Source organism: Centroberyx gerrardi, chromosome 13 (genome assembly GCF_048128805.1).
Source record: "Centroberyx gerrardi isolate f3 chromosome 13, fCenGer3.hap1.cur.20231027, whole genome shotgun sequence".
NCBI lineage: Eukaryota > Metazoa > Chordata > Actinopteri > Beryciformes > Berycidae > Centroberyx > Centroberyx gerrardi.
This window is the reverse complement of record NC_136009.1, coordinates 4,331,910-4,351,628: the sequence shown is the minus strand read 5'-3', so window position 1 is coordinate 4,351,628 and position 19,719 is coordinate 4,331,910. Positions and strand designations below refer to the sequence as shown.

Sequence of the window (19,719 nt, the reverse complement as noted above, 5' to 3'; positions counted from 1 at the left end):
CATGAATTGTTCAAAGCAGGAAGGAGGACTGTAGTTGCATGCTGCCCAGAGCCATGAGGTCACCTGTTGGGTCGATGACCTCAAGAAGGACCTGATGGATTCTTTCCTACAACACTCTGACCTCATTTCATTTTCCTACCATTCATGGACATGGTGTTTCTTGTTTTGTGACTTCGTAAGGTGAAGCACCGCAGGGCAATAGAAAAAAACACTTTTATATGTTGAATGTGGACTTTTATTAATGTTGTTGTTAACATATTCAAATTAATTTTTGTGTTTGATTCTGATGAATAGGTAAATAGTTGGTAATTTGCATAAGGATTTGAAGAATTATTAACCAAATATTTGAAAAAAATGAAATAAATAAATATATGATTTTTTTCATGAAAGATACCCCATAAAATAGAAATGCCATGACATATGTAAAGAAGCTCCTATAACGTACCAGACTTTTGTTAAGAAGCAGCAGGTCAAATTGGGTGGCCATATTCAATTGTTAAACTGTTAATTGTTAATTAATTGTTCACAATTAATCAACATAAATTCACAATTAATTAATTAAAAAATGTTAATTGTTAAATTGAAAAAAGTGGGGATTTTTTTTGGTCCTTGGTGTACTTGACTCAGTTGGTATAAAAACATAAATTAACCACTTATAGTTGTTTTTGATGATTGTTTTGTATATCTTCTGAAACTAGAGTTGATATAGAAGCAAAATATTAGAATATTTCAAAATTGACCAATCCAGCGAAAATCACCATTTCCCCCTGTGGTGCCTCCACTTAATGTCAGTGGACTCAGGCTTCAGGCTCCATCTTAATGTTACACAATGTGATTCTGCTGCAGACTGTGTGACCTGAGAGCCTGATGAGGATGAGGATGATGATAGTGATGATAATGATGATTGAAATGTCAGTGTTAGGAAGATTAAAATGTAATGTGAGCTGATAATTGATTACTTGTCTGTGAAACCAAACCAGTTTCTTTTTAGATGACTTTTGGCTCCATATTAGAAGTAACTCATTTCAGCTTCTGTATTCACTGTACTTGAGTAGATTTTAGCCTAAAACAGCTTTTCTGAGTTTTAAAGTCTTTACTTTTACTTCTACTATACTCCTACTTTTACTTGAACATGTTTTATTTGAAATCTGAAATCTGGCATCTAGATTAAAACAGTTCATCTGGATTTTCATCTCTCTTAATGATGCTGTAGTTTGCTGATATGTGCTCAAAAGGAATCCAAATATTGATCCTTAAATTATTCATACAAGCCACTCCAAAACAGGTAATGCATTCATTTCTGGGGAGAAGGGCTTGTCATAGGAACTAAAGCTTAATGATCTTTGCTCAAAGACAATTAAGTGCATGACAGTGTTCAGTAAACCTCTCCTTCTTTTTAGTCATTTTACTTCTACTTCTACTTACTTTTTAAAGCTTGTTGTGCTATGGGAAGAATTTTAGACACACCGATTTCTATCAGTTAGTTTACTCAGGGAGTTAGGGAGTCATGCTGAGGGTTTACAGCAGACCACAAAGCATTCTGAAGTGGCTATGGCTGAGCAGAAAGGACACCAGTCGGGGTCCAGAGTAAATCCATCTCATGAAGAAGATGGGAATTTCGTCTGGCATTGTATGATGGTAGCATAAGTTGGCAGTCCTACACCATTCCCAGCTCTTGGTATAATTGTTTTATTGTTTTTCTGGTACAGTTTGGTCATGGGTTTTATGCATGAAACATCTGTGATAGAGCAATGTTCTCCATTCCTTGGTGGAAAACGACTTTTCTCTTGTTAAGTGGTCAGCTGATGTCTGTTCTGTTCTGATCACTTCGGTTCATGTCACACAACAAGGACAAGAGTGGGAAGTCACATGGCTCTAAATGATTCTGCTTTTCAAATAGGGCGGGGCTATTAGCAGGGAAGCTAATCTAACTTCCAAAGATCGAATTTAAATTCAGGAAACTCCAAATGCAACTGCGATTTCTGCGATAGAAGTAATTGTAGTCAAATAAAATCTCCTGCTTGATAAGAGATGCATTATATATTTTTTAAAAATCTGATTATGTCATCTAATGATTACCACCCAACACGGAGGATGACAGTGATGCTGATGATGATAGTCATAGTGATGGCTAAACTTTGTATGGGTGTTTTGTCACAAGCAAACACACATGCACACACACACACACACACACACACAGTCATATACACACCACCAAACGGGTCCTTCCAGCTACGTTTTAAAAGTCATTTTCCATTCGACCAGCCACCAAGTGCCCTCATTACAGAAAACAAACCTCCAGGACAGCTCAGAATGTCAGCCTGATGAAGCTCTGTGTGTGTGTGTGTGTGTGTGTGTGTGAGTGTGCAGAAGACATGTACATTTTTGGGCACTGCAAAAAATTACAATCAAATTATCAGTGAACCAGCTGATAAATTTGTTGGCTTTAGCAATTTTTCTGACTTTCATGAAAATTGAAAGCAAGAAAATTAAATAGAGTTAAGATGGTCTTAAATCCAGTTTCCAGTTTTTATAGATTTCTTTAGTGTAATTTTCTAGGAAACAAAGCATACAGTATCGTGAAACAACAAAATATCTTGAAATAAGTCAAAATCACTTGCGTGGTTGTAATTTTTTGCAGTGTATGTGTGTTTGTATATTTGTGTGTGTGCAGCCTATATTACAGCCTGGAGGTGTATGAATGTAAAACGTCACACAGCAATGTGGACAGCATCAGTCACAGTGGATGGAGCGGTAAACAGCAGTTAGGGCTATTCACTGACTGCCTGAGACAGAGGATTGGCATTTGGACTATGGTAATTATTTTGTCCAACCACATACTTAGAGTATACAATGCCCTCAGCCGTGTATGTTGGTTTGGGGGGAGATATGGAGGCATGTCGTGTGTTTGCTACCAGTCTTTCTTCATACCTGTTAGCATTATGAAGGTTTTTCAAAGTTATTAAATCGTAAAGAAATACACCAAGTTTTTGGTAGATTGTAGCACTGGTCAAGATAACCATTAAATGAATTAATTGTCAATTATTAAGTGAAGTAATTTAATTCACTAGAAAAGATGACTATTCTAATCATACAGTAGGTTTCACCACTGTTATCTCCCCACCTACACTGTAGACAGTTCTACAACTGGAAAACGTTTGAGAATCCTTGGTAAGGAGAACTTCTTGGGTCTACAAAATTTGACAAAAAGTTGAAATATTTGTAATTCTTAATCCGTGGGCTATATAAAATGTACAGTGTCACACACACACACCTGACTTTATGGTTCCACATGCTTTGCTGGTCTTGAAATTTACCAAGCCATGCAAAATCTGGATCCAGGGCAACTATCTGATTTCTCCGCTGTATATACAATTTGAGAACACACTGACATCCTGAACATAGTAATGCAGATCAACAGAGGAACACTGTTACACAAAAAAGTAAAAAGGTGATTGCTTAGACATACAGATCTATGAAACCTGCAGGAACAGATATCTTTTATAATCGAATGAAGACAGCAAAGCATTTTCACACTCTTATCCATAGTTTTCCTCATATTGCACTGCCTCTATAGAGTCCAAAACAATCATAAATGTTTTCATTTACTTTCATGTCTTGGTTGTTTACAGCATCCTCCCTTGTTCTTTTGTGGCTGAAAGACATGCTTCATCTAAGACAAAACATGATACATTTAAAAATAATAATAATAAAACACATTTTTTCCACAGCTGTTTCCCACTAGTGACCATACTAGTTTGTCTTCCCCCCAGAATAGCAAAACTACCACTGTTGCTAGAGAAAATGTACAAAAAAATAAAAACATGCAATTTAGTCCAATGTCCCCTCAAAACACTGACCGACAATAATAGGTCCAGTGCTCAGAATTATTAACAATTACTTAGAATTGCCATAAACAAATACCTGAATAAGAACTGCTCCAGTGCTACAATCTGCACTAGAGCCAAAACTAGAACCAACAGTGACAGACGCCAAAACCAGAAATTAGCCTCAACCACCACTGTTATAATAAATGATGTGAAACACTGCTCTGTACTGTAAGTGTCCATCTGACTCCAGACAGCAGTTTTTAGGGAGGAGGATTTAGCCACAAGAAGTATCAAATAACTATAATCTGCTGTATCCAGACGACGGGGAAAGGAGATAAGATATATGGACATTATTTGCCTTTCTGTCTGTCTGAAAACCTACGATTGTTCTGTGTTTCACGAGTCCTCTTAGAGCTCACAAGGCTCAGCAGTCATTCTTTCTACAGTCATACTAAATTCTACTGAATCTAAAATATTTGTTGGTTTGTCTGTGTTTGGTGTATTTATACAGTACATGATGCAATTTGCTTTATTCGCATGGCGGTCATTTTTTATTTACGTAATACTCGGGGTGGGAAACAATGCGGAAGACAGCGACAGGCAGATGGAAACAACCTCAACCGGTCTTTGGACAAATTTTTTTACATACATACAACCAAAATCATCCTTTGATATGGTGGAGAGATGCTGATTTGAAGGAAAAATCCATGATGTTGATCCATAATGTTAGCTAATGTTAACAGTCAGCTACATCGTGTTGTCAATGTTACATTTATCTCCAAACTAACTAGGTCCAAAGGTGTGGTCACACTAGCACGAACCTACGCGGAAATTCGCTTCGCTTCCTTTCCCATTGACGTCAATTGAAAACCACGCGATGGACGGATAAAAACAATCACTTCCGTTTGCAAAACGATTTCACGCTTCTCCTTCATGCTGAGTTCAAATTTGATGAACTGTGAACCTGCGAATTTGGCCAGCCAGTAGAAACAAGTTTTGTTTGGCGTGTTGACATCTGAGGAAAAAATCCAACATGGAGGAATCCATAATATTAGATGGTGCATTCATGGTTTTCCCATTGTAATGTAGCCTACAGTTAACGCTAGCTTGCTAACCACATAGCATAGCATCAGAGTCTATTGATTGCTACTTAACTACATTAACATGCTAACCAAATAGCATAGAATCAGAGTTAATTGACAGCTACTGAGCTAGTTAGCCTTTTATTTAGACCTTCTTGGATAATTTGGCCTCCAGTTATGCTTTCTCAAGGATATTCAAAGCTAATTTTGATGTACATTTTAAATTTTTCTCCAAAGACAGATTGAGTCTGTTTCCATCTGCCTCCAGTCTTACACATAGTGTTTCTCACATATACATAAATCAAATATGGCCGCCGCGTGAATAAATAGAATAGGATTATAGATGCCTTGGACAATGATACATAAAATCATACAATAACATGCTCATACTGTAGCTTACCAGAGATAATATTTTCCCACATGTGTGTATGGGTGTATGTGTGTATGTGCTGTGTGAAGCTGAATGGATGAATGGATGTTTTTGTTGTATTTTTAGCCTGCCTAAATCTGTTGTTCCCATCATCTGCAGAGCTGCATATTGTCCCCCCCTTATTACGCGCACACACTTACACACACACACACACACACACACACACACATCAACGCATGGGCGCATACACACATAGACATTCATACAGACAAATACACAGGCCCTCTTTCTATACCAAAATGATTAGTATATTCTACAGTTATTGAATTGAGAAATAGCTGATGCATCCTGTTATCTGTATATTTCCTCAGGAATCATAGCCATGTTTGTACTCTGTGTGCCAACACATGCAGAGTACACGTAGAGTTCACACACACACACACACACACAAACACACACACACACATAATCACAGCCATTATGTGCAATTTGCGTTCATCTTGCAGAAAAAAGGCCCTACTTCACAATTGCAGAGTAACAGTGCAAAGTGACTGTGCTCACAGACATACACACACAAACACACACACACACACACACACACACACACTATAAACAGTGGGGTCAAACTGAGTACAATAGCATTACTCATTCCAGTGTAGAACGGTCAAGTTAAACCCATGAGACTGACAAATGGAAAACAATGCAGACTGCTGACAGAGTAGGTGGTATCAAGTTATCTCAAAGGAAGATGCTTCCACTTTTTGTTTTTATTCATGTTCTACCTCTCTTGCCCCTTTGGTATCCTTTGGTCGAAAGCAATCGCACATGATTTCTGGGTATTAAAGTTCTCTTGCTGCCATTTGGGGCCACCGACGAAAATTGTATAGCTATAAATCTCACCCTTCCATATCTGTTTTTTTCTCTCCTCTCTGCTTCTGTCTTCTCTTGTCCTCTCCTCCCTCTCCTCCTTCGTCCATCTCACCCAGACCCAGGAAACTCTCCGTCCAGAGTCTCCTCCTCTTCTTCTACCGCTGTGGACAGCAGCACCGAGCGTTTGCTCCAGAAGAAACAGCACACCAACAACAGCCTCCTCTCCAACGCCGACTTCGGTCTCTACGGTTCGCCCCCGCGCTCGCCCAGCACCTTACCTCGACGCTACGCCGCGGCAGGCGCTGGCGGCGGGGACAGCGAGCTGGACGGCCTGATGATGCAGCACTCGGACGTGGAGAGAAAGAAGGAGGTGTTCCTGGACCACCTGAGGCAGCGGTACCCCCACCATGCTGCAGTTATCATGGGGCACCAGGAACGTATGAGGGAGCAGGTGAGATCCATGGAGCATACCCCAATGTCAGGTTGAATTTCTCACTTAACTGCTATGGTTTGAGGGTGCTCAGGTTCAAAACACTTGAAATCTTTAGACCTGAGTAGTCCAGTAATCTGGGCTAGTTTTTATAATGTTGACTAGTTTTCTATTCTAGTTTTCTGGGTCTTTATGAAAATGTTGGAGAGCTAAATTCCATAGAAGTTAGTCATGGCTGTGGCTGTTGGAACTAAAGCACATGCAGTATCCCTGCAATGTCATGGGTTCAAATTTAAGTTCACAAGGGATCACAGGACCTTCCTCACATCATCCTGTCTCTCTCCCGTCTTTCCTCTCTCTCTATTATACATTCAATTGTAAAGCAGAAATGCCATTGAAACATCATTCAAAAACGATGACAGCAATTTCTGTCTTTGAAAGAATCATTTTTGGTACATGTGGAGATCAAACGTTCTACAGGTACAGAAGTAAGAAGCTGTGGTCTGGTCGTCTTCTGTTCTGCTCTGGCAATCTGCTTGGTATCAGCATCTGTTTGCTGTAGTTATGGTGTCAAGTGGATCCAGCAGAATACAGATGGGAAGTTTGATAATGGAGTCTGGGGGTGCTTTGACAGCCTGCTTGGCCACATACTGTACGCTGTCTCCGGATCTCTCACACTAACTTTAGAAGATGAATAATCCTCCTTTGTGGTCAGTGTTGGGGTGGCCAGAAGGTCCACAGGAGTAGAGCTGAGAAGTTGTGGTGTGACGACGTCCTGGATCACTGTGATTTGTGGTAAACTCCAAAGTCAGTGTGCTGAAATCATCTTTGGAAGTTGTAGAACCGTCATTTGATAAGTACCAGACAAGTACAGGTGGAAGTTGCACACCAGTTTCTTGGTCTGCTTTGGCATCCTGCTTAGAAGAAACTTCCGGCAAACTGGGCAAACAAGCAAGGATCCTTGTTTTGGTATTTTTTGTAACCTGCTTAATGGCAAGAGGTTGTGAGGGATGTTACTCAATGGCAACCTAGGAAGAAGCTGTGTAAGGCCGTGATCAGATCAAAGGCTTTTTTCTCCTGCTCAAATGCAAAGTGCAGCTGGTAACAGAAACAAGAGCTCCACCAACAGTTCCTCTTTCAAGGACTTTTTTCACATTGATGTAATGCGCAGCACTGCTAAAGTTGAGACATAATCAACTTGGAGCTCCCAGCGCCACAAAACACACCGCAGCCAAAATGCCAGGCACATAGTTTGGAGGAGACATTTGAACTGTTTGGTTGCAACCTCAGTCAGTGGTTGCCATCGAGGCCCAAGAGTCTGCAGGTTTTCACTCCAACCAATTAATTCCCCCTCTCTGATTGAAGTTATACAAATCTGTGAAATCAGTTAGTGTATTGTTTGGTTTGATGGCATATAGTTGAGAACCACTAGAGCAGTGATTTTTTAACTCAGTTTTGGAGAAAGTGGGATTCTTCTTCACAACCACAGTGGCAGCAGTAGGATTTAACAAGTTGTGGTAGTCAGCCTTGACTGAAGCTCTGGCAGCCTGCTTGGTTGCGAGTTGAGTTCAATTAGAACCTGTTTGCATAATGTAAAATGCCCTTTTATACATAATGGCAACATGATTAGAGGTGGGAATTTATGAAATGGAGACATGGTCTGCTGTGGAAGCCTGCAAGCCATTAAGACCAATTCACACTGTTGTGGTAAATGGTAAATGTAATGAGATGATGGTTTGATAGAGAAACCTTTTTGGTTGACTCACTGTGTAGCTGTGGAAACCACTTGTACTTCCAAACTTGTGGTGGCAAAGGGATCCACTGGAACATCATTGGGGAACTTAGCAGTGGAGTCTGGGTCTGCTATCTGAGCCTATCTGAGGCCAGCTCACCAGCTTTAGAAGGTGAGTAATCCTCTTGTGCAGTTAAAGTTGTGGTGGCAAGAGGATCCACAGGAGCAGAGCTGGGAAGCTGGGAAGATGTGGAAAAACGGCTCTCTGAATTTGCTGCGACAGACATCTGAGCTCCAGCCTCTGAAGCCGCTTTTCTCAAATTGAGTTTGGAAGTTGTAGAATCATCATTTGATAACACAGATGTGATAATGACAGCTTCCAGAGCAAATTTGTGCACTACCTTCCTGGTCATGCTCAAAATGAAAAAAAAACTCTATGTCAGAAGTTGGATTTTCCCAGCTTTTGCCCTCTAGTGGTGAAGACAAAGTAGATATTTTCTGACGTGAAGCACTTTGTAACTTAGTTTTGAAAAGTGCTACATAAATAAAGTTTATTATTATTATAATGTGGAAAAGTAACAAGATGGATGAACCCAGATACAGTACATTTGTCCACCTGATCTTCTTGTTTCCTCTTCCAATGAAGATAAGGCAGAGAAAAAGCTTTCCTCGTCTTTCCAATTCCCTATTTTGGCTTCTTAATTATTTACAGTGGGCATCATGTTTAATAGATAATTTCTGCAAAATATAACCTATGAGACATTTTGAAATGAAGTATTGAAAATTAACATGTATTGGTGTTCATGGAATGGTCAAACCTTGTATTTATCCATATCACCTTGGGAAAGAGAAGGCTTCCAACATCTCAATTTATTGTCTTTAAGTGACTGGGTATGGCCTTTTTCTCTCTCTCTGTGTGTGTGTGTGTGTGTGTGTGTGTGTGTGTGTGTGTGTGTGTGTGTGTGTGTGTGCGCGCGCGCGCGCGTGTGTGTGTGTGTGTGTGTTTGCGTGTCTGACTGTATATGCATGCACATGTGTGTGTATCCTGAAGACAAAGATAAAGCTTTTATTATTTCAATAAAGTGGTAACATTTAGAAAAAGTCAGTTATGGTCTATAAAATGCACTTTTGATGTTGTAACAATATATTGGTTTCCATGATATTCTTTTAATTATTGGGGGAGGCGGGGGAGGTCTCCTGACTCACTGTGAATAAGTGAGTTGCTGCAGTGTCATAAAGTTAACAAGTTGGACTGTTCTGCTAGTCAGACTGGTAAGGCCAGCATTATTTGCTGAGGTGGAGTTTTGTTGTAATAGTGCACCTGATGTGTGTGAGAGAGCGAGAGATAGAGATAGAGAGAGAGAGAGAGAGAGAGAGAGAGAGAGAAAGGTGGGGTTTTGTTTCAATGCACCTGATCCTAAGAGAGATAGATAGATACAGAGAGAGAGAGAGAGAGAGACAGAGAGAGAGAGAGAGAGAGAGAGAGAGAGAGGAAACTTGAAATCAACTTGAAGCGCTGATATTGGATTTTACACCCAAAAAACAGAGCTATTGCAATTTGAATCGACGTCCGCACTGCACATTTCTCACTCCGGTAAGCTTATTGAAACTGCTACTTTAATAGTGTGTTCCACTGTCATTTTTTTTCTTTTCTTTGGTGTTGTTTAAAAGGAAACTGTGTGCACAACTGTGTTTATCTGTCACATGAGTAGTTCTTAAACCAGTGAAGTTTAAACGTGTTAAAGAAAAATGTGGTTAGCATAGCTTCAACTAGCGTTAAAGCGCAAGAAGCTATTATTAATTCCTTGTTTGCTTAGAGCCAATGTAAACGGACTACAGTTGTCTTAAGGAGCCCACTCTCTCAACACATCACAGTTCAGCGGGTGTTATGTCTACCCAGCCCCAATACATGCCGTCATCTCTCGCAAGGAGAGACCGGCGCGCCAAACTCCATTCAAAAATCTGGCAGTTTAATTTTGCTTGACTATCGGCAAACGCACAAACTGGTAGAATATAATGTGGAACTTTTCGAATCTTTAGGAGCCACTCTTCCATTCGGCTTGCATACAATACATCAAACATCATTTATTTGAATAAAATTACGACTTTTATTATTGGCTCCCACCATCTTTTTTCAGCAAAATACACCGTGGTGGGCGGTAGCGAGCATGTGCACCATTGAGATTTTATTGAAATATAGTGCTACTTGGTGGATTATATGTATGCCGAATCGAAAAGTGGCCCCTACAAATACAGAAGATGTGTTGTATTACATGGTATATTATATATTATATTATATTTTTGCTGATAAGCAAGACCACATTACTTTGTTAGATTATTGAATGGAGTTTGGTGTGACTTTCTGTCCATAGAACCGCACATAGCCTACCGTAGCTAGGGTCTTACCATCGAAGACACTAGGTAGAGCAAGTCAACCTACGGAGTCCCATGGGTTCCAGATGTGCCACACCTGAGCAAAAGACTGGTTTAAATAGAAAAAACAACAACATCACGAATATATATATATTGTGCGACTTGGAGAGGATTCAATTGAAGTGCCTGGCAAGTCCAAAATGTAGGCAGAACCCTGCACTGACTACTGGGACAAGTAGATTTTTTTAAAAGTAAAGCTTGACATTACGAAGTCTCCTCTTTCTCTCTTTCTTTGTTTCAGCCTTTACCTTCTCCCCTTACTTTCTAATTTCTACTTTTGTTTTTAACCTCCCCCCCCCCCCCCCCCTCTCTCTCTCTCTCTTTCTCTCTCCCTCCCTCTCTTTTACCTCATCCCTTCACCCACCTGTTGTCCATTCTGAGTGTCTGTATGCAATAGTATTGTGTTGGGGCGGAGAGCGAAACCAGTGCCAGGTCCATTTCAAAGGCCTGGCACTGCACCAAAGCTGACAGAGCGTATAATGGCCCCTGCATGGCCTCAGTTTGGCATCTGACCACTATTAGACATCAAAGAAAGGCCTACTGGAGCAAACTGATACAGTCCTGGCCTTTGCAGCTGCCTTTATCCCAGGTTTGGTTCACAGCATGTGTGCTGGGCCAGGTTTTAAAGGAATACAGTGAGGTTTTGGTAAATCATACCGCTGGTGAACATAGACACCAAAATCATCCATTTGTCCCATGGTAGATCATTGGCTTCGATGTTCCATGCTAACAGTTTAGTATACACTATGTTGAGTGATAGTGGGCCTAATATCACTCAACATAGTGTATGCTAAAGACTTATGGAGCCTGGTATCACTCAACATAGTGTATGCTACAGTGTTAGCGTGGAGTCTACTATCACTAAACATTGTGCATGCTAAAGTGTTAGCATAGAGCCTACAATCATTCAACATAGTGTATGGAGTGCATGGAGCCCCAAAGCCAATGATCTAGCGGGGACACATGGATAATTTTCATATGCATGTTATCATCATTTAACAACTAAGTTGTCCAATGGGATAATCTTGTAAAGCACACTCGTTTAGGGCTGGATATAGAAATAATCTGATCAGTACTGTGCTGATTTCTTTTTTTCTCGGTAAAGAGACTGTCCAGAGGTAGTGAACAGTTTTAAAATGTTGAAATCCTTTACTTTATGCAGATTTTTATTGAGGAAATCATTTAAGCATGCTCTCAGTCTATTTAGAATAGCAAATGGATGTAATGTTACAATATTGATCTTGATCTGGTTATCTTGAAAGTTTAGTTTATGTACATTATCAAGAGCCAATCTTTCCTGTTTAATCAAGTGACGCTTTCTGGATCTGCCTCAGTGAGAAATGACTAGGAAACTGTGACAGGGTGTGCATTGTTGTTTTCAGACCCGAGTTAAAAGTCAATAGTTCAAGTTCGGACATAGGGTGCAGACATTCAAAGAAGCATTCTATGAGTCCATAAAGTCAGCCTCACTTCTGCTATTCATATTGAATATTAATTCCATTTTAAGGTGGATTTTCTCTGATATATTGTAATGCATCTCTGAAACCAAACCCTTGTACAATCTGTTGCACAACCACAGGTTGGTTTTCCAGTCTAGATACAAAGAATTCACACTTCCTTTAGAGTCTCACCTTTTACACTCACACACCAAGTCATGTTCATCAAGCCACTGCAAATGCTAAAGCTCTTGACATATTTAAGAGGAAAGCGGTAATCTGTGAGTTCCTCGTTTTTTAATTTTTAATTTAGTCTCCATCTTTGGTGCTCAGCGCTCATTGCTGTGGTGTTTCTGCACTGCACTTTCCACAGATCACCTGTGTCCAGCACTGTGACGTCTTTTTCCTTGGATTTTGTGTTGATGCAGTTTGAGTTTCTCTTTTCTTTGTCTGTTCAACCATGGTGGCTATCACTGCTCATGCTAACTACCTAGTTCTTCTTCTGTTTATTCCAAACAAACTGGAAACGTAAAACGCAGCATTGTGTGAGATCTATCGGTGAGATACTGACATGTTGAGTTTTTCTCATTTTTCTTCAGCAGGCACTTGGATATTTTTTGAATACTCACTTTGAGTAATGGCAAAACCTTTGATGTTGTTTACATTGTTGATTTAAAATACCACGTATTGCCAGTACAGCCCAGCCCTGGGCAAACTCTTTAAAGTAGAAACATTACAACTAAGTGAAATATCTCTTTTTAAATATGAAACAGACTTTTTGGCGGTGGTTGTATCCCACTGCAGGGCAGAGTTCATAGTTCTGTTTAAGTAGTGTTTACCAACAGAGTGTTTTTTGATGTTGCTGCAATCTTAAAAAAGACGTTGAGATAGTACAGGATGGTGGTGTGTCTAGCTAAGCATCGGGCCTAATGGATGCATTGAAAAATAGCATTAAAAATGTGTTTATATAAGTGCATGTTGCATTTTTTTTTACTTCTGCAGGTAGAGGTAATACATTCTGTCCTATTTCAACAAATAGTCCTATTTGTTCTGTTATGCTATTGTCTATCACCAATTGGTATAACACAGTAGTGATTCAACCTATATCCAGTTCATAAAGCTTTTCCATTTGCTGTTCTAAACACCTGGTGTCTGGTTGGTCTTTCCTGGGAAAAATCCCCTGCCACACAGGAAGTGATGCCTTTTACATTTCCGGTTTGTTTGGAATAAACAGAAGAAGAACTGGGTAGTTAGCATGAGCAGTGATAGCCACCATGGCTGAACAGACAAAGAAAGGAGCTGTAGCCACCTACAGAAACTCAAACTATATCAACAGAAAATCCAAGGATTTTGAACCTATACATTCAACAAACACATGAAGACTGTATTATTTTAAGGGGAATATACACAGACAACATTACAAAGTAGAAATGGGTAAAACAAAGAGCCACTGAGTAGAAAAAGAAACTACTGTTGGTTATAAATGTTGGTAATTTTGCTCATCTGTATAAAAAAAATGTACCTCAAAATGTTGGCTTGGGAACCCACATATCTAACCACCAAAACTTATGAACTCAGTGAGTGACTCATGTTTTGTGGCTCCACCTCTACTACATGTGACGGCACTAAAAACCATCATCAGCTCTTTGGTCAGATTGCAGGCAATTTGACAGCCAGTCAGCTTGTCAACTCATCCTCAGCTCTGTAATTAGCCAGCCTCAAAACTTCATGCGGTCTTTTGAAGTTGGGGAACAAGTGTGTGCATTCGTCATGTTTTAGCTCTAACAAGTGCTACAGGCAATCCACGAGTGTCTTGCTTCATGTCAGCCCGTCGTTTCTAGCTTGTAACGTCAAGGAGAGGTTCCTCTTTGAGCCAAGTGCAGTCATTTTAAATGATCAGTGGTAGGGTTAGACGGATATCATTTTGCCAATCTATTGGGCCGATATTGGCCTATTATTAAAGGTCCCATATCATGTAAAATAGGATTTCCCTTGCCTCTTTGATTATAAAGGAGTTGGATGGTCTATCTAAACATGGTGAAAGTATCAAAATGCACGGTCGGCAACTAAACCCACACAATCCATATTAGAAAAGCGAGCCTCTAAACGAGCTGTTTGGACTTCTGTAACTTTGTGGCGTCACTAAGGTTCGCTCATTATCATTTTTGTAAGAAATAATAGACTAACAAAGTGTTTTTTTCAAAGAGCGGTTGTCATTGTTTATTACCGGAGAGTTTTCCCTACCTGTAGCTGCCGGGTCTGCGGTATCTCACGTTTCACTCTTGAAACGGTAGCCAGTCAGAACAGAGGGTCGTTAATATTAATGAGCCTTAAAGACACAGCGACAGAAACAGCCTGTTCTTGGTAAGGCTCAGAGAGATGCTGGAAAATGAAGGTGTAAAAATGGATTGAGAGTGTTTTTGGTACATGACACCACACACACAGCTTTGAATGGACCTCAAGACATAAAATAACACACTGGAAAGTGTAGAATATAGGACCTTTAAATCCACCTCTGATATGATGGAGGTTCCTTCCAGACCACAGCTACATAAAAATAGTCCGTAAAACCTGGGATGAAATGTGATTTTCTTTGCACAAATGTATTAATGTAATCATTAAAAAATGTAAAGATATTGAATATTGGCCCAAAATCTTGGCTATCGGCAGCTTTGATACAAAAATATGGGAATTGGTATTAGCCTTTAGAGACCCATATCAGCAACCCTCTTTCAGTGCAGCTTTCACTGCACTAGAGAGATATATCTTCTGATTTTGGATAAGAGATACTACATTGATAGTTTTTATGGAGCTTTGAGACTCGGTGCTTTTCTAATGCGCTTTGGTGGATAATTCAACACGTCTTGACAAGTCTGTGTTGACTGAGGGTGGCTGGCTAGACAGTGGCTGCACTCGAGCAAAAGATACTGAATATCGGCTACCGGTAGTTTCAATCCAAAAGTATCGTTTTCAGCCTTCAAAAACCCATATCAGTCGAACCGTAGTGTATTTATAGAACATATGGCATCGACTAAGGCTCAGCAAAACAAATCATGTGTTCTGTGTGATGAGAGTGAAAGCTTGCCTAGCCCGGCCTAGCGGAGACTAATGTGAATCTGTGGGTTACTAGCCATAGGGCATGATTCAGCCGAGTGTGTCAGGGAGCAGCTCGGGAACGGCCTACCTTGTCATTAAAATGCAGTGACTCAGTGTTTATATGTGCACGTGTGTGTGTCTGTGCAGGCGTACAAGTCTTAGTGTGTATGTGTGTGTGTGTGTGTGTGTGTATGTGCATACATTTGTGCATGTGTCAGTTTGCAAACATCAAATAAGTCGGCATGCATCGATGAGGCTGTCTGCATCCAGGACCCCATCGCATGGCAGGGCCACATCATCCCAGTCACCTCTGATCAGCTCACACACACACACACACACACACACACACACACACACACACCACAACCTAATCCTAATGAACCTTGACCTTAAACCCAAGTCCTAACCCTAAACTAACCTTAAAGGATAAGGCTGGTGTTTTTTAATGCATTTCTTACCGTCAACAAATAATAACAATAATAATAATAATAGTTTTGCCAACAAGTCTCGTCCATGTAGCCGGTGCCCAATGCAGCCATGTCCCAGCAGCTATAGAAATCCATTGTATTAAAAAAACGGTTAAAAACACGTCAAAGAGCCATGCCGTTGCTCTGGGCAGTACATTTCATCATCGTGATGCACCGGGCCAGCCGACTTTTTCCTCAAACAACTTAATAAGCCGGCTGTAAACACGTTTGTGATCTCAGGAAAGTAGTTCCGTAGCACCGAAAAAATGAAAATTTTGTCATTATTTACTCACACCCATGTCAGTTGAAACACTGGTGCAGCTTCATTCCAGCCTTCTCCAACACAGCTGGAGTGGAGGCCATTTCTTTAGAGTTCCAAAAAGGGCAAAAATGTAGCATAAAATGACTCCAAACAGCACAGAAATAGAAACGCTTCTCAGTTTCTTAAGAGGCAATGCTAGTGGCCTACTATCACTCAACATGCTGTAGTGCATGCTAAAGCATTAGCATGGAGTCTACCATTCAACATAGTGCATGCTAAAGTGTTAGCATGGGGTCTACTATCACTCAAAATACTGTAGAGTATGTTAAACAGTTAGCCTGGAGCCTACTGTCACTCAACATAGTGTATGCTAAAGTGTTAGCATGGAGCCTACTGTCTGTACAGTATGTTCTCATCACTAAGCTAAACAATCTACCAAAAACCTGATGTATTCCTTTAACCCTCACCCTAAACTAGCCCCTTGTAGAAGTGAGGACCGGCCTAAATGTTCTTACTTTTTCTTCATCTTTCTATCCTTGTGAGGACAGTTGGTTGTTAAAAGGATAAAAGCACAAGAAAACACACACACACACACACACACACACAGTTACTTTGTAAACAAAGCATGCAGCTCTAAGCCAAAACACAACAGCTGCATTTTGTCAGGGTTATTTGTAAAATCTCATTTGACAGCTGTCTTGTAGTTGATGTCAAAATGTGTTGGCAGTTGTTACTGAAGCAGATTGTAAATGGGTGCATGGTGCTCCATAGCCGGTTGCTACTGTGGACAGCTAAGTGCATGTGTGTAAGCTGGCATGAGTGTCTAATGTTGGCCTGCATGCTTGGGTGTGTGTTTGTTCATGCGTCTGTATGCGAGTGTGTTTTGTTTGACAGCTCTGTCGGCAGGAAGGGTGAACATTATGATCTGATGTGAAGCTAAACGTGTGTGTGTGTGTAAGGGCCTCTCTGAATGTGTTTGTGTGTGTGTGTGTGTGGTCAGCCAAGGTGATGATGCAATCATTTTCAGACATTATGATCTACACAATTTAACAACACTGTGTCAGTGTCGGCTACTACAGGACTTAACACACAGGTGACGGCATGTTTGGCACAGGCCTGGTGAGGGAGTTTGACTGTTATTTTCAAACCATCTCTTCGATTCCTTCTATTCTATTCCTTCACAGCCTGGCAAGTGAGGATAAGTTTGCATTAGACTGAATTCCACTGCTCAAATTTTGACGAAAAATTTGACTGGATATCGTTCTGTGAGTGGTGAATTTTCTGTTCAGGGAAGATGATCTTTGCCTCTGTTCCAGTCCTCCTCCTCCTTCTTCTTCTGTTAACTATTCCAGTTCTCGTGCCACATTGAACTTTTCAGAGGTGACGTTGACATGGAATTTCAGCTTGCAGAGGACATTGAATTGAGTCAATCTTCATATCGAAGCAGTTGTGACATTTTGGTTATCATTACAGTGAAAGTGGCACTAAGGTAGTTTTCACTGGTTTATATTGTACAATGTTAGCTTCAATGTTAAGTTTCTGGTTATTTTTTTAAACAGTATGGATTGCATATATTGATTTAGAGTACCGTGCAAAAGTCAGAGACCACCCTTTTGTTTGATTTAATTTCCAGTCAAAGCGGCCATTAAGTAAATTTTTTCCAGTATTTAGTGTGTCCACCCTTTGCCTTTATTACAGCTTCCATTCTTTTTGGGAGACTTTTTCAGATCTGAAGCAAGAGTGGAGCTTGATTTTTTCCTATCTCTCAAAGATGAAAGCTTTAAGTACTGTCTATCTGATGGTGATCTGATGGTTGTTAGGAGTCCCATTTTCGCTACATCTAGCAATAATTTTTTGAACTCCAGTTGTGGAAACTCATTTTTTTCCACTTATTTTCCTTTGACTTTCACCTTCCTTATGCAAGTGTATTGTCTTATATCTAATCTCATCAGACATATCGCCTTTAGCCATTTTAGATGCACATGAGAAAGAAATGTGCCAGGCAGCTAAGGTGTGTTTGTGAAGAGTTAAAGTGGCAGTAGGGTGCACAAAAGTAAAGAGTGGACAAATTAAATACTGATAGATTTGATATTATGCGTAGTGTTGGAGGCTTTTGTGTAATTCTCTGTTAAATATATGTTTCCTGCATTATTGTTTGACACCAAAAAATAAATAATCTGTACTGAATAGCTGATTGACTGGAAATTTAATAAACAAAGGGTAGTCTCTGACTTTTGCACAGTATTGTATATGAATGTGTATGTGGTAAGTCATATTTGACAACAACCATGCAAAATGCCTTGTTACATTCCTGTCCATATGACAGCTTTCAGCAGTGGTGGTGGCAGGCCGATGGGCGAAGCAGTGCTGTTGTGTTATTGTGTCAGTCTGGGAAATCTATTTAAAGTGATTGCGTCTGACATTGTAGTGGACTGTCACAAATATGAGAAACGCTGAGCCTTCGTGGCCTTTTTGTGAACTTGTTGTCATTGTTAATGCCTGTGAGCTGTGGAACAAGCACCTCTGAAAGTCTTACGGTCTCCTAGCGACAGACCAAGATCTAGATGTTTGCCCTTGTAAAGCTCCTCATCTGAGGCCTAATCTGATTTTATCATGTTCAAGTTTCAGTTTCATGTTTTTAAAGCTCCAGCCTGGCCGCTGGAATTCATTTCCGTATAGATGAAACATCGCTGTTAACAGTTGCAATACATAACTAGGCAACAGTAGACATGTCATCCCTCATGAGTGATGCCATCTCATTCTGGGCCAATCAGAAGCCAATAGGTGCACTTTTAAAAAATGCCAGAACACAGTGGTGAGATGCGTCATTCTCCCTAGTTTCATCAACATCACATCTGAGATATCGTGCAATTGACAGACAAATGAATGGATGGAGACCAATCCATAATCCTCTCCCCGTTTTCATACAAACATCAGCGCAACAGAGAACCATAACACAATAGATCGTACAAAGAGCAACAGTGCTAACCAAATAGTATCCATTCAAATTCACAGGACAAGAATCCCATATAATCACGTTTTCGTAGAACCTACTCATTTTCCATCCCGCCCCTCCAGGTGAGGAGCGCTCGGCCCTCTCCAAGCCCCCCTCCCGGTGCAGGCGTCCTGGGCCTGGCAGAGCAGCAGGACCCCCTGGCTGTGGAGACCATGTCCGAGGGAGAAGTGCTGCCCCCTACGGCCCCCTTTACCAGGGGCTGTAAAGCCCGAGCAAGTCTGCCCGTGGTCCGGTCTAGCAGCCAGACGAGAGATCGACTCGGTAGGTCGTCACACACACACTCACACGCATCCAAATGCAATGATATATGGAGTTGGATTAGTGCTATAATCCCAGAAAACCAGAACCTGCACCGCCTATCCAGCATCAGACAAAGAGCTGTAAAATCTGACCAAAACTCTAAAATTACACCAAGAATCTACATAGACTTACAATGGAGACCCAGGAGTTAGACACATGTAGTGTAGCTGCAACGTTGGCTTTACATAGACTTACAGTTGTAGAGTTGAACACATGTTGCGTTCCAAAGCATTAGAATTGGTGAATAGCTTGTTCCTCTTAAGCCCTACTTCAGATAATCAATGTTTACATCTGCATACCTTGCAACAGGATCTTACTAAGGATCTTCAAAAGCACATTGCTGTAATCTGCAGACATAGACATAAACTATCAATAGGATTATGACGGAAATCCCA

The 19,719-nt window shown here is 40.5% G+C and overlaps 1 protein-coding gene across 2 annotated transcripts in view; it reads left to right on the top strand.

Annotated features, from left to right (window-relative positions):
- The first annotated feature begins 6,489 nt into the window (after positions 1-6,489).
- The window catches only part of LOC139919832 (sickle tail protein homolog), a 52,836-nt gene continuing 39,606 nt past the window's right edge, over positions 6,490-19,719 (top strand). The window contains exons 1-2 of one of the 2 annotated variants that reach the window (XM_071909688.2): positions 6,490-6,603; positions 19,087-19,285. In XM_071909688.2, coding sequence (XP_071765789.1) covers positions 6,490-6,603; positions 19,087-19,285 — 313 coding nt within the window. Of the gene's footprint in view, positions 6,604-9,793; positions 9,909-19,086; positions 19,286-19,719 lie in introns of those variants that run through there. The other variant, XM_078287515.1, reaches the window with a different exon arrangement.